Here is a 23,784-nt window from a genome sequence, read left to right as displayed (position 1 = left end):
TGTTCCCATGTTTACTGTTCTGTGTTCTATGTTCTATGTCATTGGTTTCTTTAACAAAATGTTGTCTTCTTCTGGAATCAAAATAACTTTGCTGTTTGCACAAGTATGGTGTACTGATGGCTTTGCGAACATGGCTTATAATATTCCCTAGACGTTAGTGTGATCTGCTCCTAATTGTCTGTGCATCCAACAAAATGAGACGTGACAATGCACCCATGTTTCTGTGTTGGCAGAAGCTGAGTCACTCCTTCAAATACATCCTGCTCAGCTCCGCGCTGCACCTGTTCAATGTCGTGCAAGCTTTTTGTTTGCAATATTCAACTGAAGGCGAATATGGCCAAGTTTGCAAATTCTTTCACGATCGCTGCTTACTGGGGCTTTCAGAAGTCAGAACATTGATCAGGAAGGTTGGTGTTATTTTCAAGTGAAATTGATTTGTTCTTGGGCCTGTCACTCTGAATGAGAGCAAAGGCTTGAGACCACTTCATTAATGCTCGCACTCCAAATTATACTACCTTCCAAGTTTTATGTCCATCCCCATTATTAGATTAGATTCCCTACAGTGTGGAAACAGACCATTTGGCCCAACAAGTCCACACCAGCCCTTGAAGCATCCCACCCAGACTCATCCCCCTATAACCCACACACCCATAAGACCATAAGACATAGGAGTGCAAGTAAGGCCATTCGGCCCATCAAGTCCACTCCGCCATTTAAATCATGGCTGATGGGCATTTCAACACCACTTCCCGGTACTCTCCCCATAGCCCTTGATTCCTTTTGAGATCAAGAATTTGTCGATTTCTGCCTTGAAGGCATCCAACGTCCCGGCCTCCAATGCACTTTGCGGCAATGAATTCCACAAGCCCACCACTCTCTGGCTGAAGAAATGTCGTCTCATTTCAGTTTTAAATTTACCCCCTCTAAGTTTAAGGCTGTGCCCACGGGTCCTAGTCTCCCCGCCTAAAGGAAACAACATCCTAGTGTTCACCCCTTCTAAACCATACGTTATCTTGTACCCCTGAACACTATGGGCAATTTAGCATGGCTGATCCACCTAGCCTGCACATCTTTGGGCTGTGGGAGGAAACCAGAGCGCCCAGAGGAAATACAGAAAGAATGTGCAAACTCCACACAGACAGTCACCCGAGGCTAGAATCTAACCCAGTTTCCTGGTGCTGTGAGGCTGCAGTGCTAACCACTGAGTCACTGTGCCACCCAAATGGCTTTTTCACTGGAAAGAAGGCCGTGGAAGAAAGCCCTGTCCTTTTCTGTTTTACATGCAAAACATGACAAAGTGATTATCTAGTCTTCTACCTGTGACGGTTTACCGACAAGAGATGTATTTCCGAATAGGTTAACTCCTAACCCTAACCCTATTGCAATGGGGCCATAATTTGGGATTTGCAATGGGCGGTTCTATCTGAAATTGTGATTGGTAATGTGACTTCTGGGTGCTTCACTCAATTCCAGCTCTTGACAAGATGTTTGCTCCCTTTCAACTATATAAACTGAACGTGAGAGAGCACTCCCCATTTTACTTTTCCAGGTAGGAATTTAAAGCTCCACCCTGACTTTCTGCTTCCAAGGATGGGACGTTATTTAACAGCATGTACAAATACTTTAAAAAATAAAGTTGCCCAGTTGACAACAGGCCTGCTGTCTGTCATTAGAGAGAGATGACTGGTGGTGGTTTTAAGGATTACCATGCTTCAGACGAGGGGAGAGGTTGAGAAGGAGAGCCCTTCATGTTAACCTCAGCTGGTGTGGGAAATTAGCCCATACTGTCCATGTTCACTGTAAACCAGAGATAGTAGGAACTGCCAGTGCTGGAGTCTGAGATAACTGGCAGGCTGACGTTTCAGGCCTGGACCCCTCTTCAGAAAAAAATTTTTGAAGATTTTCTGAAGAAGGACCCAGACCTAAAACATCAGCTTTCCTGCTCCTGTGATGCTGCCTGGCCTGCTGTCTTCATCCAGCTCCACACCTTGTTGTCTTCATTGTAAACCAGCTGTCCATCAACTGAACTCACCAGTCCTCACGTCAAGACTAAATTTATTGAAATTAGTTTACTGCTTGATTGTCCCCATGTGTAGAAAATTGTACGTTTGTATAGGGAGATGAGATGGCTGCAGTGATGAAACATGAGATACCTAACTAAATTTTTCATTTGCTCAAGAAACAAATTGCAAGTACCTTTTTTCTTACATGTAGACAGTGTCTCTCTTTTGGAAAGGAATTGCTCAGTTTGCAGATTTCCACCTGTTGATCTTGCTTTTGTACACCTTTTGTGCAGCTGTAACCTTGAATGCCTTGATAACAAAGTGTGGGGCTGGATAAACACAGCAGGCTAAGCAGCATCTCAGGAGCACAAAAGCTGACATTTCGGGTCTAGCCCCTTCTTCAGAGAGGGCGATGGGGAGAGAGTTCTGGAATAAATAGGGAGAGAGGGGGAGGCGGACCGAAGATGGAGAGTAAAGAAGATAGGTGGAGAAGAGAGTATAGGTGGGGAGGTAGCGAAGGGATAGGTCAGTCCAGGGAAGGCGGACAGGTCAAGGAGGCGGGATGAGGTTGATAGGTAGGAGATGGAGGTGCAGCTTGAGGTGAGAGGAGGGGATAGGTGAGAGGAAGAACAGGTTGGGGAGATGGGGACCAGCTGGGCTGGTTTTGGGATGCAGTCGGGGGAGGGGATGAGCTGGGCTGGTTTTGGGATGCAGTGGGGGAAGGGGAGATTTTGAAGTTTGTGAAGTCCACATTGATACCATTGGGCTGCAGGGTTCCCAAGCGGAATATGAGTTGCTGTTCCTGCAACCTTCGGGTGGCATCATTGTGGCACTACAGGAGGCCCATGATGGACATGTCGTCTGAGGAATGGGAGGGGGAATTAAAATGGTTCGCGACTGGGAGGTGCAGTTGTTTATTGTGAACCGAGTGTAGGTGTTCTGCAAAGCGGTCCCCAAGCCTCCGCTTGGTTTCCCCAATGTAGAGGAAGCCGCACTGGGTACAGTGGATGCAGTATACCACATTGGCAGATGTGCAGGTGAACATCTGCTTCAATGGAAAGTCATCTTGGGGCCTGGGATGGGGGTGAGGGAGGAGGTGTGGGGGCAAGTGTAGCACTTCCTGTGGTTGCAGGGGAAGGTGCCGGGTGTGGTGGGTTTGGAGGGGAGTGTGGAGCGGACAAGGGAGTCACGGAGAGAGTAGTCTCTCCGGAAGGCAGACAAGGGTGGGGATGGAACAATGTCTTGGGTGGTGGGGTCGGATTGTAGATGGTGGAAGTGTCGGAGGATGATGCGTTGTATCCGGAGGTTGGTGGGGTGGTATGTGAGAACGAGGGGGATCCTCTTGGGGCGCTTGTGGTGGGGGCGGGATGTGAAGGATGTCTTGCGGGAAATGCAGGAGACTTGAATGCCTTGTTCTGTTCAATCACATTATGATCTGTATGTCCTTGTATGTTATGATCTTGTACTGCAGACAGAACAAAACTTTTCACTGTACTTAGGTACCCATAACAATAATAGATCAAATCAAAAACATTCTTGACTATAACTCTCAGTCCTGTTTTCAAAAGGTTTTGGGTATAGTTCTTGCAGCTAGAGAGATTGAAGGGTATGGGGAGAAGGTGGGAACAGGGTACTGAGTTGAATGATCAGCCATAAATAACAAAATAGACTTGAAGGGCCGAATGGCTTACTTCTGTTCCTATTTTCTGTGTAGGGCTGAGCAAGCAAATTGTTCAAGAACTTGAGCATGGTTGAAGTTAAAGACTAGTCCATTGCGATCATCATTCTCCTGAGGCTTCACTTGCGATTTGTGCACTTGCATTGGAATAGGACACTTCATCAGTGACCAATTGATTTCTGCCACTGGTCCACTTCATTTCTTCAAAGATAAGGCAGTTTTGTTTTAATTAGCTGATTAAATGTACACCTACAAAGTATAGTTAATCTCAGTGGTACCAGGAGACAGCACACAACTGCACTTCTTTCGGTCATTTAGAAAAGGGTTTATAGAGCTGGACGTTCGAAAAGCTGCTTCTTGAGTCTAATTGTACACAAGGTGGAAGATGGAATTAATGGCACAGCATATTTATTCCTTTCTATTTCTCCTATGGTCAGAGATATCATGGAGTGCTTTGCATGGGTGTGAGGACGTTGGCTCACGTGTCTTTCCTGGCAGCTAGTGTAAAATTGGGTTTAGGAAAATCTTTGTGGAAGTTTGCCTTTTTGATGTTGATAATCCTTTTGGGATTTGGGATTTGGGAGTTGCTGGCAAGTTTGACATTCACTGCCCACTTCTGATTGCTGTTGGTAAGTCTTTGCCTTCACAGACTGTGCGCTTTAATGGTGCTCCCGCTGTGCCGTTAGGTCAGGAGTTCCAGGATTTTCACTCACTAGCAACAGAGGTGGAGCAATATGCATCCTGGTGAGGACTGTGTAGCGTACCTATATTTACCTTGCCTGTTTGGGTCGTAGAGGTGATGGGTTTGGGAGAAGCTACCAAAGAAATTTTGACAACTTCCATTTTTCCACACTGTATGACGAGACAGAGCTGGGGTATCATAGATAGGGTGACAACAATGTTCCCTGACCTAGAAGCCCATGTTCTACTGCTCAAGACGTTTATTTTATTTGTTTACAAGACCTGAGTTTTGCTGTGGATGCCAACACTTATTGCTCATTGCAGCACAATCTAACCAATGGCTAGTTAACAAAGTGTGGAGCTGGATGAACACAGCAGGCCAAGCAGCATCTCAGGAGCACAAAAGCTGACGTTTCGGGCCTAGACCCTTCATCAGAGAGGCCTAATCTAGGCCCGAAGCGTCAGCTTTTGTGCTCCTAAGATGCTGCTTGGCCTGCTGTGTTCATCCAGCTCCACACTTTGTTATCTTGGATTCTCCAGCATCTGCAGTTCCCAGTGGCTAGTTAGGCTGTTTCAGAAGGTAGTTAAGTTCAAACTGCACTGAACAGGACTAAATAGGATACACCGTTGGGGTGAGGAGGGGCTGGGAGGTCACTAAATAGGACACATCTAGTTAGGATTTCATTCCCTGAAAGAAATTAACAAACAAAATGAGTTTTTACAACATTCTAATAATTTCACGGTCACTGTTACTGATATTAGCTTTATTTTTCTGTTTTGTTCAATTCATTTAACTTTTAAATTTCCCAGCTAACCTGGTCGGAATTGAACTCATGCCTGAAGTTAATTGGTCCAGGATCTGGATTATCACCCTTCAGGACTGACAAAGCAGGTATAGGGTTCACATTTTTTGCCCTTAACAGTGAAAGCCTGGAGCCACAAAGCTGATGTGCTGCACATATCGCTGTCCGTCTATGTCCACTCATTTCACCATTCTGACTCCATCTCTTATTGGCATGGACCTCAAAACAAATGATACAATATATGATGGCTTCACGTTTCCAAATGTCCTTTCCAACCAAACACTAAGCCTGTAATTCAAGTTGTCCCAGGTTAGCTTTTGTCAGATTCTTTGTTTTTCGCAATTTTTTCCAACCTTTTTTTAAATGTAAGCATTTCCCAAATGAGATAAGCCAGTGATAAAACCTCCACCATTGGAACAGGCCAGAGAAATTGCTGCTTTTATAAAATTTGTAGTACCACTGTTTTTTTAAGAAACTGCAATACTTGGACATATGTAAATGTGCTGATCATTCTATCTGCCTACAGCTGTGTAGGCCCACCTATGCATAGTGGTTTATGTCTTGCAAATAACTTAATAGATACTCTCACACACAACGGTTTCTTACGACAAGCCTTTTGTTCATTTTATTCCTGGGATGTGGCTCTTGCTGACAAAGCCAGCGTTTGTTGCTCATCCCTAAATAACCCTGAACTCCCCAGACTCTGGTAGCATGGTCGCTCAGTGTTTAGCCCTGCTGCCTCACAGTGTCAGGGACCTGGGTTCGATTCCACCCTCAGGCGATTGCATATTCTCCCCGTATCTGCGTGGGTTTCCTCTGGGTGCTATGGTTATCTCTCTCAGTCCAAAGATGTGCAGGTTGGGTGGATTGGCCATACTAAATTGCCCACAGTGTCCAGGGATGTACAGGCTAAGGCGGATTAGTCATGAGAAATGCAGGGTTATGGGGTAGGATGGGGTAGGTATGTGTGGGATGCTCTTCTGAAAGTCAGTATGTACTCCATGGGCTGAATGGTCTGTTCCACATTGTAGGGTTTCTATGATTTCAGAGGGCAGTTAAGAGTCAACCACATTACTATGTGGTTCTGGAGTCACATGTAGGCTAGACCAGATAAGGAATGCAGATTTCTGAAGGACGTTAGTGGTTTTGTCAACAGTCAATGATAGTTGTCATGGTCACCAGTACTATAGTGAATCCTGCACTGTCATCATCTTGAACTGGACCAGCCATATAGAAGTGGACTGCAAAAAGATCCTTAGACAGTATTTTCCATAGCCGTGAACGTGCCATTTTTAAAGACCGAGGTAGCAAGCACCAAGCCTCTTGCCGCTCTGCTGGGTCAAATTCCTGGAACTTCCTCATTCCCTGACAGCATTGTGCATGTTCCTCAACCACACGAACTGCTGCGGCTCAAGAAGTTGGTTCATTGCCACCACTTTTTCAAGGATAATACCCAGGTTGTTGATGGACGTTTTAATACAAGGCAATAAATTGTATAAAATCTTTATGCGCTTGGTCCCAGCAAAGCGTGAAGGAGTTCTGATGGAGAAGCCTTCAGAGGGTACTTTTCCTATTATTTGAAAATAGGAAACTTGCCCAGCGAACTCCCTGTGGCTCTCATTTAAGGGTTTAATCTTTTATACTAGGTGTTGGCCACTTAGTTGTTTGCATCTTTTTCATATCTTCTATAGATTCCTTGGGTCTAGAATGAGATGATGGGTGGCCAGTCTGTCCCTCCAACCACTTCTGCTACTCAATTCAGTAATGGTTGATCAGCAGCTTAACTCCATCTACAACCTTAAAATCCTGTCCAGGCAAAAGTCCCACACAACCATAGTTCTGAAAGTTTCACCTGGCTTAACCTTGGTTTGGGACCAAGTTCCTGATTTCTTATATTTATAATCCTTTGTATGAAGAAACACTTCTCATTTTAAGGCTACCCCTATCAAATCCTTCAATCGTTTAAAAAAAACCTCAATTTGATTACCTCTTTAAAGCGAAACTGCAGTTTGAAAGGCAGTAATAGCAATAAACTTGCAGAGACAATGCACTGATTACAAGATCCACTGTTCACTGTGAGGAATGTGAAACTGGACAGATTTGGTGATTATCAAACAATAACACCAATGCTCACAGAGACATTACCTAACTGTTTACGTGGAGAGGTGGACAGCTCTGCAGAATGCTAACTCTCAAACACTAATTAAACAGCCCAGTTGTAAGCAAAAAGGGATTCATTAAGTCATCTTAAATTGCTGGCCCTGCCATTGTTAACTGTTCCATTCTGAGGGGTGAAATTACTGTCCTCATTCTTGTGTGCATTGTTCTTGTAATCTTCCTGATATGAGCAAATCACTTATTGTGTTGTTTTGCCTGTTTTTAGACAGTAACAGATTGCTCATTTTACTTCTGCTTGCAATCAGTTGACTGCTGCAGATGCAAATGACATGCTTTTTTGCAAATGCATGGCTTATTAATAAGAGAATTCTGCTCACATCTTCTGTTGCATGTAGCCAGTTGCCTGTCAGAATGAAGCAAAATAATTGCATGAAATACTAACAGAATTTTGTACCTGTTTTCCTCTCCTGTCTCACACACCCCACCCCTCTCCCTGGAACTCCTGCCTGTCTGCTTGTTTGCCTGGCTTGCTAGGTGGTAAGTTTTTTGCTTTTTATCAGAAGTTGTTCGAAATACCTGCTGCTCTTCTGCCTTGCTATGGCTGTGTTTGTAATGAAGTGAGCATTGTGTCAGTATTTCCGGCTCCCGACACTTGTCTCATTCAACCTGCAGTGACACCAAAAGGAACTTGCCAGATTTCGTGATGACACTGAAAGAGAAATGAGCTGATTCAGTGGGGAGAGAAATAAAAAGACCCCTTTTTCCCCCTACCTAGGCCTGTTCACTCACCAAAATAATTAATGGAGAAAGTTTGGTTTGTTATCTGAGACCGCTGCAGGAAGCCTGTCAGAATTTGATGGTACTATAGCAATGAGAAGCCAGGCTGGAAATTATATTTAATGTTGCAGTTCAGTTGCAACTTTGGCACCTGAATCAAGAGTTAAGCTTAAGCTGCCGTTGACCAGATTCACAATAAATTGTGACATGGCCAAGATTGATATTGCATTTGACATGGGTGAGATCAAGGAGTGATTGGAAGAGACTCTGTGGTCCAATGTTTGGCCAAGCACACTGATGATGCTTTGTGCCATGTGATCTCCTTGGAAAGGAACAATTCGAAATTAATCAATTTGGCAACAGAAACTAGTCGAAGAGATCATTCCCCCTCTGATGATAGCATGCAGTAGCTGTCTTGTGAATTGATTGAATGCACCCATTCAAAAACAAGTCCTTCTCTTGCTGTAAGTATGAAATAATGTGGCAAGTCAGCATGGAGAGCATGTGCCTCTGAGTTGCCAAGGGAGGCTGATGCCATTTGAAGTTTCCCTAAGTTTTCCAAACCGGAGCAAATGTTTGCATAGTTTTGAGTTCTCTGAAATCCTGGCAGCACCAATGCAGCTGGATAGTACTTGAATCACTGTGCACTTTAACAAGTGCTATCGTTAATATAGCAGTTCAATGGAAAGTTCACCCCTTACATCTTTGATCAATGTAAATGCTATGGAATCAATGAAAGCAAATTTAAGATCACAACTATGCTAATAAAAACAGCAAGTGCTGGAGAACTCAACATGTCTGTGGGAGCCGGGGGGCGGGGGGCGGGAGAGCAAGTACTGCATCTCAGAACTTTGTTTCTATTTTAGTATCCGGTCACTGTTACCCAGCATAATGCCTTGAATCTCGACTGTAGGTTATTTCTTAAGATCTTCAATGCCCAATTGTTAATAATATTAAACATCCATTTCTCTGACTTGAATAGCAGAATCACTTTTCATTTTGAAGACAGCCTGCAGTTTGGTCAGTTTTCACATGTGCAGGTATTAAAGTTGAACTTATTTTGTAGATAACCGGAAGCAAAAGGATATTTCCATTTTGTTTCAAAACTGTGGCTGTCTGTTGACAGATATCTGCTGTTGCACCCCACACTTATTGTTTGTTCTACAACTCTCAGACAGTCTTCATGGTTCTTGTGCATTATTTTTGTTTGACTGCAACGCGTTTGGCATCATAATAATATAACAGCAATTTGCTGCTTTTTATAAATTGGAGAATATTGATTTTTGTGACGAGATGTGACAACAATTCTGTGATCAAAGTGATTTACACAGAATCTGAATGAGCTTCAAGTTATCATTCCTTTACTTCACCAGAAAGCAATCCACTGATGTAACCCTTCAGATTAATTTGAGTCATTTTCTTTGCTGTCTTTAATTGTACAAGTAGTACCTTCTTGTCAGATCTTTGTAGGTACCATGCACATTAACATCTGATTAAAATTCTGTCTGCATTGCAGAATATTGGAAAGAAGATGACCTGTCAAGACTTCATTAACAATCTGGATGGTTTAAATGGAGGGAAGGACTTTCCAAAAGATCTGCTGAAGGTACTGATAACGTTGCTTGTTTCAAATGGGCAGAATCTTACACTGAAATGACTGAGAATCTGTGATAATACTGGTGTTCTCTCTCTGCTTTTTAAATTGTTTTCTAATCAACCTGTTCAGAGATGTTATGACACGTCTGGAAAATTTGGTTTTGAACCCAGGCCTCCTGGATCAGAAGTAGGGACACTCACTGTAGGCCAGAAGCCCCCACTTCATGAATTTTGTTTAAAATTCCTCTCTATGTTTTTACCGATGTGGAGGTGCCAGTGTTGGACTGGGGTGCACAAGGTCAGACGCCACACAACACCAGGTTGTAGCCCAACAAGTTTATTTGAAATCACAAGCCTTCAGAGCAGTGCTCCTTTGTCAGGTTCATCTGATGAAGGAGCAGTGCTACGTAAGCTTGTGATTTCAAATAAACCTGTTGGATTATAATCTGGTGTCGTGTGACTTCCGACCTGTTTTCTTACTGAGGTGATATTGCTAGTACCTGTGATTTTAGTAGTTATGCTTGTGTGTACATCTGACAACTACTTGGATGGGGATTTGTCAGTGTAATCTCCTGTGGTATTCTTTGGTCTGTCTGTAACATATTGATGAAACTTTTATATTAATTGTACCGTTCCATTTATTGAGGCATTTTGTTTTCCATCATCACCTTTTTCCTGCCTGCTCCTAATTTCAGGAATATAAACCGGCCAAGAAAATCCTTCCAGCCCATTCCTGTCACTCGGTACTCATTCATGACTTGCAGTACTGTTTTTGAGCTGATGAGGGTTTATCCTGATCAACTCCCCAGCATGCATCCTGAAAAAAGACAATCATATCCAAAACTCTGCCTGTATCCTAATTTGCTTTAAGTTGTGTACACTCGTTATACTTGTGCTTACTGTCTCAACTTCAAACACAACGTCTTCAAATTCTTTCCTATCTCTACAATCTCTTCCATACGCACAACTTTGAGAGCAACCTCACTGACATCCCTGTCTGTAGCTGCTTCACTCTTTGACTCTTTCTAAGCTTCTTCACTGCTCAAGTCTTCCTCTAACATATTCCTTAATACCTTCTTTTGTCGCTCCTAATGTGACTTACATGGCTATGTCAAATTTTGTTTTCTAATGTTCCTGTGTTTGTGCCTTGGGATGGTTTTTTTTCTACACAGTGGGTGTGTCAATGTATCAGCCTGATACAACTGATGCCTGATGGCTGTCGTTTTCTGAAACACATGCCTATTAGCTTAATAGTTGAAATGAAATCATCTGATGTCATTGTGACTGTTGAAGGACATTTTGATACTTGTAGTTTAGCTTGCACAACAGAAATTCCAAAAGATGTTACTGTGGCTGCACAGAACCATCCGAGCACATACTCACTTCCTATAGATGTGTGGGAAGCTGGCGCGCTCGTTGATCATGACTATTTGCCTCCAGGTTTGGCCCATCATCACGATGGGGGAAAAGCCTTGACCATTCCTAGCAGGTTGTTCCACATTGCATGTCATCATTCTACAGTCTGCTGCTGTTAGATGAAGGAGCATGGCAAATGAGCCATTCTTGCAGATTGTGAAGACATTTATCACGTTATTTGACCTAATTGATTGTGAGAGAAGAACAAGAGACGGATTCAAAATGAATAAAGTTCGAGTAAGATTGTGAAGGGGAAGAAGTTCTTTAACCCAGTACTAGATATGTGACATACAGCCCGTAATAAAGGAACAAATGGACATGTCAGATAAAAATGAACAAGATGAATAATTGGTCAGTAAGGGAGCTGAATCTGCAGAATTCTGAGATGATTGCACATTCCAGGACATGATGCCTGTATTTCTTTATTTGAAAATGTTACAGCTAGTCTGGGACTATTGAAACATGAAGACACTGAATAAACACGTCTGTTGTAAAGAACCAATCCATGTGAGACAAAGAAGTAGAATATCTTGATTATGGAACTGCAAGTAAAGCTGCTGAAATTAGTCAAGTTGAACTTAGCATCAAAGACAGAAAATGGAGAGAATGTGCAAGCAAACTAGGGTTGACAGCTCTTGAATATTTCTGCACCCAGGAGCTTTTGAGGATCATCCACATTTGACTGTCCCAAATTCAGTTAAGTGTAAAAGTCCATTAAATTTCAAAACTTGATCCGGGGATTCTGGTAACTATTAACTTTTTGTTTGCTATGACAGAGATGCTGGAAACAGCACAATGTCCCAGGCCCAACGAATACTTGACAGCTTTGAGTTTCAATATGGCAATGAGAGCTAAGCACAGGAACATTATACATCTTGTGACATTCTGTGCTTAACAAGGTGAGTAACACCAGTTGCTGAACATTCAAAATCTTACTCCACTCCTATTGTATTGAGTGTGGCACAGATATTTTCAACTACTGCTCTCGAGGCCTTTCCCCTCCATTTCGTCTCATCCCCGTTATTGAATGTGGCATGTTCTTTCTCCACACAAGCCAGCTTGATCTTATAAATAAAATAAGGAACACTTTGAAAGGAGTGGGGGGTGTGTTACTGACTAGGAGATGGGTCTGGGTTGCTGGTGATGGTATGTGTGTTGTGCATGGAGATAATTACACACAGCATTGCCTCTCTCAAAATGTTCCAGTATAGGCTTTTAATGCACCTGACATTATGATCATTTGTCTGTAAAATTCATTATTTTCTTGACTTGATTTCAGTCAAGTTGCTCAGATTCCACATTAACTAGAGGTTCAGCAAGGCCCCTTGCGTCCAGTGTCCTGGCCCAAGATGCATGCGCATGGCCCAGCTACATTTTTTGCCCCCTATAAAGATGGCAGCCAAGCACTGTCCCTGCCATGTGTTGCCCACAATAAAGATGGTGACCAAGCATGCTACCCCCTATAGAGATGGTGCCGTACATACTTCATTGAGATGGGGTGGTGTAATGGAGATGCTCCAATCCAATGCCACTTTGTATCAGAGATAATGGGGACTGCAGATGCTGGAGATTCCAAGATAATAAAATGTGAGGCTGGATGAACACAGCAGGCCAAGCAGCATCTCAAAATGCCACTTTGTGACTGATGAGTCAGGATAGTTGGTCAGCATGATACCAAGGATGACTATGGTTTCTGTGGGTGGGGAAAAAAAACACTGTTAACTGATGCCGATTCCTGTTATCCCTGATAGTTGGCTGTCATTTTCTGAAACTCGTGCCGACTAGCTTACATGTTGAAATGAAATCCCGTCATGTCATTGCGACTGTTTGAAGGACGTTTTGATACTAGTAGTATAGACTGCACGACAGAAATTCCAAAAGACGTTACTGTGACTGCAGAGTCCCATCCTATGTGTGGGAAGGTGGCACACTTGTCGATTGTGACTATTTACTACAGGTTTGGTCCGTTATCATGGTAGTAAAAATCTTGACCACTCCTAGAAGATGGTTCTACATAGCATATCATCATTATAACCCTTTTATAGCTGTATACCCTGCTGCTGCCTTAAATTCACCATTTAACACCAGTCCTCATATTGCAGCCAGCTTCAAGGATCCCCTTCGCTCGAGGCTGGGGTGGAACCCTATCGCTGCGTACAATACACACAAGCACTGGAAGGTTTCTATGCAAATTCATCCAAGACTAGTGTTTGCTTTAGTTGTCAATCTAATCCCTGTGGAGACCAATAACTTTTAGAAGGCTTTGCATTCTGAATAACCAACTTAAAGGAACTTCATGGCAAGATTTCAAGTTTTAAGACATGATAATCAACAAACCAAACTAAAAGCAACATTGACTGAATATTACTAGGAGACAACTAATTTGCCAAGCCAGTGAAAAGTTATCGCTTAGTTGTTTCTTAACTAATGCCACATTTGGACATTACACTCTCCACAGGGTTCCTGTCTTTGCAGGTTCCAATATAAAGTTACACCTAGTTTCTATTGGGCTTGCATGGTCCCGTTCTGTCGAGCTGTTACAAATTTACTGTTGGCAACCTTTACCCTCTGAGAAATCCTAGAGTTCGCCTCATTGATTCCGTCTCCCAACTGTATTGCACAAATCTTAAATTCCTGCTGGATTCAGTATTCTGCCTGGTAGTTAACAGAGAACATTCTTCTTCCTGATGTTTATAGCCTCTGCTGTCTACTTCTCCCACATTGGTAAGTACGTTTGCAGCAGCCTTTGTTTCCGACTATTAAACCTGACATGTTTTTCAGCAGTGCTCAATCTTGTCCCTTGTTAGTCAAACTAAAGAGGTTTACTCTCAGACAGAACTTGTAGCAGAAAACAAGATTTTTATTTATTCCATTTTACCTTCAAGAGATGGTTTAAAGCACAACTGTCTTACAAATGCTGCATTTGTAACATTATGCACTGTTACACAGAACATACAGCTCGGAAAGCAGTCCTTTGGTCCACCTAGTTCATGCTAGTGTTTATGCTTTGCTTCAGCTTGGACCTCCTCGATATGACCAGCTTGCTCCTCCATTCCCTTCTTGGTCATCTCCGGCTTCCTCTTAGTTACATACATACTGGTCAACCCAACCACTCTAGGTAAAGATATTTCTCTGAACTCTATTACAGTGAACCCTGTCAAACATTGAATTCACCTTCAGCCCTTGTTCTCAGAACGGAGTCTGCTGGGAGTAACTATTAAATCAGTGGCACTGCTTAATTCCCCAAGCTGCACGACAGAAAAATTTGAGGCAATTTTATGGCAGGCAGTTTCGGACAAATTTTTGCAGGACTGTGTTCTTTTGTTGCAGTTGAAGATTGGTCTCACTCTGTTCACAAGGAAAGGTGGACTGAGCTTTGCTGATTATTGGTTTACAGGTAAACCAGCATTGCTTTCAATGTTCATAGCTGGTCTTCTTTTAAATTGGGATGTCAAGCACCTTTTGGACACACTCATTGTTCCTGTCCAGTTCCTCTGGTCATTAAATACAATGAAGAAGACAAATGACAGCTTGCCTGCAATTTGCCCTTTTTTAATTAATTTGGATAGCTTCCACTCAGTACATCCATGAATCATTACCTTTGATGTTCTTTGCAAGTCTCATTGCCTGTAGGGATTTGTGAAGATTACTCCAAGGCTCGTGTATGGAATCCAAAGTAACCCATGAATTCCATCTGGCAGAAGCTTAAAATGTGAATCTTTGATCCTCTACTGAAGGCTTTCTGTAAAGACACGTGATTTGCATTGTAAGGGGCTAAGCACATGTTTGTCTACCCTGTTGAGCTGAACATCAACATCATGGTAGATCCCATTTTGCCTTCTCTGGAAGAGCAGATGCTTTGAATGGTCACACGGTCGGAATTGACAGCTCAAGTTGTGGCAGCCACGGCTACAAAAAATCACGGAAGTCCAGGATGAGGAAAGCCACATGGTCTATTTGGCCACATCACACCTGCAGAAATAACTGCAACCTTTGGCTATTTAGATAGTACCCTTTTTAATGTCCTAGAACACCTCAAGAGTACAGACAAACAATGACTAGAAATCCACGTAAAGGGTTGTTGAGATAGCTGACCAAATCTTAGCTAAAGAAGTAGGTTTTAAGGAGCATCTTTATAGGAGAGAGAGGTTTAAATTAGATTAGATTCCCTTCAATTGGAAACAGGCCCTTTGGCCCAACAAGTCCACACCGCCCCTTGAAGCATCCCACCCAGACCTATCCCCCTATAACCCACACACCCCTGAACACTGTGGGCAATTTAGCATGGCCAATCCACCTAACCTGCACATCTTTGGGCTGTGGGAGGAAACCGGAGCACCCGGAGGAAACCCACGCAGACACGGGGAGAATGTGCAAACTCTACACAGACAGTTGCTCGAGTCGTGAATCGAACCCGGGTCCCTGGCGCTGTGAGACTGCAGTGCTAACCACTGAGCCACCGTGCCACCCCATTTAAGGAGGAAACTTCAAAACTTAGGGCCTAGGTAGCCCCAAGTGGAGTGAGAGAAATCAGGGCTGCAGGAATGTGATTCTCTTGTATGTTTTACAATTGTAACGGTAGGAAACAGTAAACCCACATCTTATCTCACTGTGATGGGCTTCAGCATGACATCTTCATTTTGCTGCTTTTTATTTGTAACTGTCTACCTTTCAAAATCTGTTTATGTGGCTGATCTTCACCACACCAACTGGAGAATGGAAGATCTTCCCTTCCTTTTATATGAAAAAGAGTTGAGATTTTTTTCCTTTTCTGGAGAAATGGCTTGGCTGATATGGGGAGCACCAAATTGTGTGTAGCATGGTGTTATGACTCAGGCATTTGGAAAGTCTGCAGTATGGAGGATCTCTTGCTTTCCTGATGGTCTCCACTGTTTTTGGCTCCCAAAATCTTTTAGCAGTAAGACATTTTCTTCACAAGTCCACCCTCCACTCAGGGATCACGGCTGATTGGTGACCCAACTCCATTTAGGTTTTCTTGACAAGCTTTATTATCTTTTGGGTACCAGGAAGCTAATAATTAACAAATGACTTAGTATCAGCCAAGTATCATTTGCAGAAGAGAATTCCAAGCTTCTACCTCCCTCTGTGTGTAGAAGCGTTTCCTACTTACAGTCCTGAAAGTTCTTCCTTGGAATTTCAGACTATTATCTAGAGCCTTTGCCCTCCCAACCAGTGGAATTAGTTTCGTTCTATCCAGCCTGTCAGTTCCGCTTTCATATCTTGAAAACTTTGATCTCCTTTTCTTCTAAAGCAAAGGGAGTACGACACAGAAGTTCATAATCAATCCTCTTAATTTAATCCTAAGGAATCCAACAATGTTTTAGTAAATCCTTGCTGCATTCCTTTTGTGTAGTGTAAGGGCTTCAGGACGCTGGAGCAACTTTGCGATAATGTCATGGAGCTGCAGATCATTGAGTATGAATATCATAGTGTGGTTGGAGTTAGAACACTCTGAAGGAATACACCACACACTCCAGGTCCACTACTCTAACCTGGAAGACTTGTGGACATGAGCACAAAAAGATATATTAATCTTTGCCTAATGTAACCATAGTTCGCTTTAGAATATCTACGATTATCAGGAGTTGCAATATTTAATATTAATGTGTAAAAATTAATGTTACTTTGAAGTCTAAGTCTGCAGGCAGTTTTAGACTTTGTCTTCATCAATCTGTCTCAAACCCAAACTCATGATGCGGCATCAAACCGTGTTAAAAGACAACTCCCATCATTCCTACCTTTGCAATTCTCGATTGGTTTGAGAACATTGATTTTCTTTTTTCCCTTCCCACATTGGTTTATAACTTTTAGAAGTAAAGGACACATCACATGACTGTATAAACTTCGAATGGTTGCTCTGAGAAAGTGTGAGGAGTAAGTTGAGATGTTCTGATTATGGAGGTGGCAAAGAAATGCACTTACCATTGTTCGATTTGACCCATGATCAAAGGACCTTGAAATGTGATGATTTGAACTTGCGAGTTTTTTTCTTTAATGGGCTTTTTTGTGAATTCAGTCACGAGATCTGGTCGTCACTGGCTAGGACCTTCACTAATCACCCTGAGAAGGTGTTGCTGAGCTGCCTCTTGAACCGCTTTAGTTCTTGTGGATAGGCCGACCGAGAGTGCTGCCAGGGGGGAGTTCCAGGGTTTTGACTTGGGCCAGCGAAGGGATGGTGATATCGTTCCAAGTCAGGATGATGTGTGCCTTGGAGGGGGACTTGCAGGCAATGGTGTTCCCATGCATCCAAGTGGATGAAGCCACTATTTGGGAAGATGCTAATGGACTGGACCATATAAAACCTCCAAGAGACCTGTCAGAAGTTGCAGCAAATTAAACTCTTGTGTTTGTAGCCCCTGTTTTTATTACCTAATATTAAAACCGTGACAAAAATGCTTTGATGTTTTGAGTCTTTGAGTTTCTCAGAGCCAACAGAATCAGGAAACTGTCAGTCCTGTTTCCAGGTCCTGCCTGAACTTGCTCAGTGCATAATGAGCAAGCCTCTGCTAATGTGAATGCCGCCACCATGTAGCGTAATGGGCATGCTGACAGGAATACAGCATTACAGGGTGATGTCACTGCCTGACGACAGAATGGCATGCTGCTGATTTATGTTTGGGTTTGTCTGTCAAACATGAGAGTGTAATTTTGCAATAGAATAGAAAGTTGTTGCCATGTGTGCTTTTACATGAGAAGTGCAGTGAAAGGTTTTATAAGTCGCTCCACCAGGGCACCTATATTAATGACAGAAGTCCTACATAATAATAATAAAAAGTAAAATTGAGGCAGAATGCATCACAGTTCAGTTAACGGCTCCTGGACTCGGGGTGGGGCGGGGGGAGCCAATTAAGAAACGATGGAATATTCTGAAGATGCAGGCAGGACCGCCATACCAGGACGCTGGAACACTGAGCCGGAAGCCTCTGCCAAATGAAAGCTGCGTGTCAGGCCAAGGCTGCCTGCCGAGCGCACACCCCCCCCCCCCCCCCCCCCCCACCGGTGGTTGTTCCCCATCTGACACTCCTCCAGATGCTGCCACTGATCCACCATCTGTTCTTTCAGCAGATGCCTCTGCTCCTTCAGGTGCCTGGGCCTAGCTGCGGACCTGGAGTCTCAGACCAGCCTGCAAGCCCAGGCCCCGGGGCGGGGGGATGGGGAAGTCAGCCCAGGACCTGCCCTTGGCCCGATGGGAGACCCTGGGCTGGGTTGGAGGCGTGTCCACCTTGTCAGCCTCCTCTATTGCAACATGGATGTGTATATTATTTAGCAGTAATGTGGTAGTACACGCTCTGTTAGAGAAATCGTGGATCTGAACTAGCCGGATTGATTTGATTGTTTTCTGACCACCCCCCCCCCCCCATAGGAAGCAACTCCCAATGGAATGAAGATGGGGTAGCACAGGTGTCCATGCATATGGATCGCGGTGATGGTCAGTAATACATATACAGAGGAAACCTGTTACAGCGCATTCGCCTACCTGCCTGTTCACCCCCCGGCCATTGTGGTGTTTGGAATAGCCACTCCATTTAAACAACTAGGTCTGAAAGTGTGAACATGAAACAGAAATTACTTAGAAACTCAGCAGGTCTGGCCGCATCTGTGGGAAGAGAGAGAAAGCAGGGTTCAACTTTTGAGTCTGGTGATCTTTCTTCTCCAGGACCGAAGTCGAAATGTTGACAGTGCTTTCTTTCCATGGAGGCTGCCAGACCTGCTGAGTTTCTCCCACAATTTCAGACTTCCGGCCTCAACAGTTCATTGTTTTCCTTGAGATCCGAAGGCAGTCCATCTACTTTGTGTGGAGTCAGTTGTTTTTCTAAAGATGGGGTCATTGACATAACTTAGGACCAAATCCTCATTTAAGGCTTCTAATGTGTATTCCCTGGGAAACCAAATGTATTTTATTTTAACCTTTGTGATTCATTTTTGCTTGCTGTCTTTGGTGGGAGATTTAATTACTCTGAGTCTTTTTTTTCACCCTTTGAACGGGTACAATTTATAACATTTAAAGGGAAGAGACAATAAAAATTCATCAAAGCCATCGATCACTTGATATTAGGGAAAATTGCCAACTAACGAGAATGAAGTGGTTTTTTAATCTTCTGTCAAGGACATTGAGTTGGCTGTTAGATGACAGGAGGCTAAGCCATTGGGTAAAAGTATTTTTAGTTTTAGAGCTTAAAGGTCAAATTAAACTACAATGTTGATGGCATACTTTCTCTTCTTTAATTTGCTGTCACTTTGTCACCGTGATTAGAGGTTTATATGGCTACATTGGAGCATCACCTCCAGAGCACATGGTAATTAAATTGCTATTTGAGCTACCCACCATTCAATAAAACTATTTAAACTGTTGTGCAGGGTGGGTGAAGTTAAACCAGAATTTAATCTATCTGCTGTTCCCCACAGGTATATCGAATTGCTACCCACGGTGCTTTGGTTTACATTAATCTGTGTATTTTATCAGTGTTAGCAGTGTGGCTGAATGTGTGTTCCCGGAAGAAATATGCGCATTAATATAGGCAGTTCAAAGTGCTTTATAGCCAAGTACTTTTTAATCTGTATTCACTGCTAAAATGTAGGAAATGCAGCAACCAGTTTATGCTCAGCAAGCTCCCACAGTCACTAGTGTGGGAATGACTAGCTAATTTGTTCTTTATAGAATGTGTTAATTGTAGGATCCCGACTGTGTGGAAGCAGGCCATTCAGCCCGTCAAGTCCACAGAAGAGCATCCCAAAAACCCCACGTTCCCCATGGCTAATCCATCTAGCCTGCGCGGCCAGTCCACCCGAACCTGCACATCTTTGGACTGTGGGAGGAAACCGGAGCAAAGGTACAGGGAAAATGTGCAAACCTCATGCAGACAGTTGCCTGAGGCTGGAATCAAACCCTGGTCCCTGGTATTGTGGGCCAGCAGCGCTAACTACTGAGCCACTGTGCCACCCATTATGCTCGATCCCACTGAAACAAAGGAAATAGTTGCTGTATCTGCTCTGTTAAGTCTGTTATTCTAATGTACAGAGAGCTAAAAGATTCATGCCCAATACTCAAGCACATTATCCAGGCATCCCAATCCAACTCTGTCGCGAAACAGGAGACTATTGTAGGACAGTTATCAGCCAGAACAGCAGAGTAAACTCCCCACTCCTTTATAAATTGTGGACCTGGTTGCTTCTATATCTGTAATATGGCAACTGGGCCTCCGTTTAACATTGCATCAGAAAAACAGTACCTCCAACAGTGCAGCTGCTCCCCAGCACTGGGCTGGAGTTTCAGCATTGCTTACTGAGCTCAGCTCTCTCCAGTGCGACTTGGGCACAAAACTTTCTGACTCAGAAACAAGACGGAGACCAACCGATCCACAACTGAGCCAAAAACGTGTCTGTGAGATTCAGTAGCTAAAATACCTGAGGGCAGTGTTTGATGTGCATTGGAAGGACCTGCTATGGCTCTTTTTGGATATTGGCCATTTCCAAACCATTACTCGACCTTAAGCTCACATTAATAATAACGTTATCCCTGAGATTCTCTCCTGGCAGCTTCCTTTAAATATTAAGTGACTGAGGTGAAGTCCACTCAAAGGTCAAGTTGGAATTGGGTCGTAGCTGGTCATAACTGCTTTTCTGCTGTTTTGGTCCAGTGACTATTTTCAGTCTGTAGAATGAGGAGCTTTGGTGATTACTCCTTGGGCTGTGGAAGGCTCTTGCAGGATGTCAGAGTGTTTCCCCCGGCTTTTGCGTGAGAGCAGGAACGTGTCAAAGTACATATTGTGGCATTTGGAGGAAAGGAGACATGATGTCACAATAGGCTGATGAGGGACCAAAACAGCAACAGGAGTAGGCCACTCAGCCCCTTGAGCCTGTAGCACCACACCATGAAATCATGGCTGATTTACCTCCGTTTACTCACCTTTGGAGAGGGATTTGACTATAAGAAGAAAGTTGAAACTTGGACTGCCCAATGAGTAGGCTATTGTAGATGTGGATTATAGCCCACGCTTTACTTTTGAACCGATTACAAAGTGAACTCAATTAACTTCACCTGTATCTATGAGCATCAGTGAGCAAATCAAGCATTTTCTATTATCTAGCAGCAAGGCTTGTGAGGAGCACGTCTCTCTTCGACTGACCCGAGCACAGTTGCTTTCCTTTCAACTGCTTGGGAAGGGCAACTCGTGATGGTTCCATTTCCCTTGCTGTTGTGAGTGAAGTTGTACGAAATAGCAGCAAACTCTAGAATCTGAACTGTATTTGATTCACTTCTTGGCTGAAATGTCCTTTTTGTTTGGTCTGGATTAGTTGTAATGAGACTTCCTATTCACAGAACCAAATGTTACCTCTTCTTGCCTGAAATCTCCTGCCTTTTTTTTTGTTACATGCTTTAGCCAGTTATTTCCTGGTGCCGCTCTTCCATGGTTGTAACTGTCAATAGTTCTGTCGGAGGAATTTTAAGAATTGGAGCAAAAATACTTTATAAAGCCTATTCGTTGGACAGTCCAAGTTTCAACTTCCTTCCTGATTTATAGTCAATTCCCTCCCCAACGGTGGGTAAACTGAGGTAAATAAGCCATGATTTCATGGTTTGGTGCTACAGACTCAAGGGGCTGAGTGGCCGACTCCTGTTGCTGTTTTGGTCCCTCATCAGACTATTGTGACATCATGTCTCCTTTCCTCCTAATGCCACAACATCTACTTTGACACGTTCCTGCTCTCAACCTTAACTTCTCTTTCCATTTGAGTCCACATATCCTTTAGATTGGAAATACTTATCGATCCAGGCCTTGACTATGCCCAGTCATGATGCCCAGTTGCAGAGTTTCATGGATGCCTATGCCGGAGAATTCCAAGGATTCATACCTGGTGAGAGATGTCTCCTTGTTTCTCAGCATTTGGGATGGAGATAATGTCAAGTCCGAAGGCAGGGGGTAATGTTATGGATGACCTTCCCGTTTCCGTTTTCCTAGGAATTCTGAAAGTGGAGACATGTTGAACTCTTGTGAAGTTTCCCCCATCCTGTACACATTTGTAGTGGAAATTTACAGTTGCCTTTTTATCCTGTAATTCTAGAATCTGGTCAACAGGTGGCACTATTTCACATGCTCCCTTGTCTCAAAATCAATTAACGCGCTTAAATGCTTTTGGAAAGATTCTCATTTGAACCTTTTTTATCTGTTACTTTTTTTCAATAACTGAAATTTCTAAAGTCTAAAATGATGGCTTAAGGAAATTGTCTATAGCCTAATCTGTTTTGCAGTAACATGATGAATTGTTTTCTGTGTCTCTTGATGTCTTGGTTAATGTTTTCACTGGATGGTCATTGACTATCTTGAAAGCTTCGGCATTGACTTGTCAGTTTTGCCACAAGATGTGTTTCTTGTAAACTGAATGTTGGTCTAAAGCCTGAACATTTAACTGATTGCACTGTAATGCAAGTACTTGTACATTCAGTGATAATGGGAACTGCAGATGCTGGAGAATCCGAGATAACAAAGTGTGGAGCTGGATGAACACAGCAGGCCAAGCAGCATCTCAGGAGCACAAAAGCTGACGTTTCAGGCCTAGACCCTTCATCAGAGAATGGTCTGATAAAGGGTCTAGGCCTGAAACGTCAGCTTTTGTGCTCCTGAGATGCTGCTTGGCCTGCTGTGTTCATCCAGCTCCACACTTTGTTTACTTGTACATTCAGTCTGGTTCTGGTGAAATATTTCTCTTTGGCTTCTATTATTTTGTGATATTGAGCTTTATATAATTAAAAAAAATTGCGCGAACTGGCACGATATCCGGGTTGCTCAACACCTATAGCTTTTATTTTCTGTTCCTATCTCCAATCCAGTAAGCCCCTGTTTAAAGTTAACTTAATGTTTTGCCTAAATATTGTTAATTAAATAGTGGCAATATATTTGTTTGTAGCTCATCAGATTTCCTGTTCTGTGGCTGACCTGCTTGCAAGACTTCTCCCCATTTCTATACTCAGTCCCCCTGGTTGTTCTTGTCCAGATGCTCCATCACTGTCCTTCACTAGTTTGAAGAGTCTCTGATTTTCTGTTTCTCTTTCTGTTCCGGTTCTGGCTACTACGTTGAACCAACACAGGCGGCCTGGCCTCCACCTAGTGGCATATGTTACTCAGTGCAGGTAGCTCTACCTACAATGTCTAGCTACTACCACCAGATGGAGCCAGGTCAATAAAACTATCAGGTATCAGTACATGCACTTAAATTTATATTGTACTGCATCTATACTTAATTCTTTTTCCTACAGGCTATTTTATTCATGAATGTAGGCATTTAGGAATATACACCTTTTCAACTTAATTATGTTTTAATGCTTCGTGTTAATATTTCATGTTTTCTGCTGAGAAAGGTCCTCAAGTTCCGAACTGCACTGTTTGTTGCTATTATATTTTGTCACTTACTTTTGTTTCAGAAGTTATTCCAGCTAGGAGTGCATTGGTATGGTACAATATTTCAATCCATTCCTTGTATATTGCTGAAGAGGTATTGTCTGCAGGAGCCTAACTCTGACTTTAACATTAGTTTCTATGGGAGCTTAAAACTGAAACAACACAGAAGTAGTGAAGAAACTCTGCGGGTCTGGCAGCATTTGTGGAGAGACAGAAGCTGCTTATGTTTCAGGTCCAGCTGTTGCACTTAGAGTTGCAATTATCAGGAACACAGCCACAACTTTGAGAGGACT

General features: G+C 43.1%; 1 protein-coding gene across 6 annotated transcripts in view; it reads left to right on the top strand.

Moving 5' to 3' along the window:
* psd3l (pleckstrin and Sec7 domain containing 3, like) overlaps positions 1–23,784 on the top strand; it is a 398,930-nt gene that overhangs the window by 272,042 nt on the left and 103,104 nt on the right. For all 6 annotated transcript variants that reach the window (XM_048528073.2, XM_059653078.1, XM_059653144.1 and 3 more), the window contains one exon: positions 9,577–9,666. In XM_048528073.2, coding sequence (XP_048384030.2) covers positions 9,577–9,666 — 90 coding nt within the window. The remainder of the gene's footprint in view (positions 1–9,576; positions 9,667–23,784) is intronic.

This window comes from Stegostoma tigrinum, chromosome 1 (assembly GCF_030684315.1).
Source record: "Stegostoma tigrinum isolate sSteTig4 chromosome 1, sSteTig4.hap1, whole genome shotgun sequence".
Lineage (NCBI taxonomy): Eukaryota > Metazoa > Chordata > Chondrichthyes > Orectolobiformes > Stegostomatidae > Stegostoma > Stegostoma tigrinum.
The sequence above is the reverse complement of the archived record's forward strand: the minus strand, read 5'-3'. Positions and strand labels throughout refer to the sequence as shown.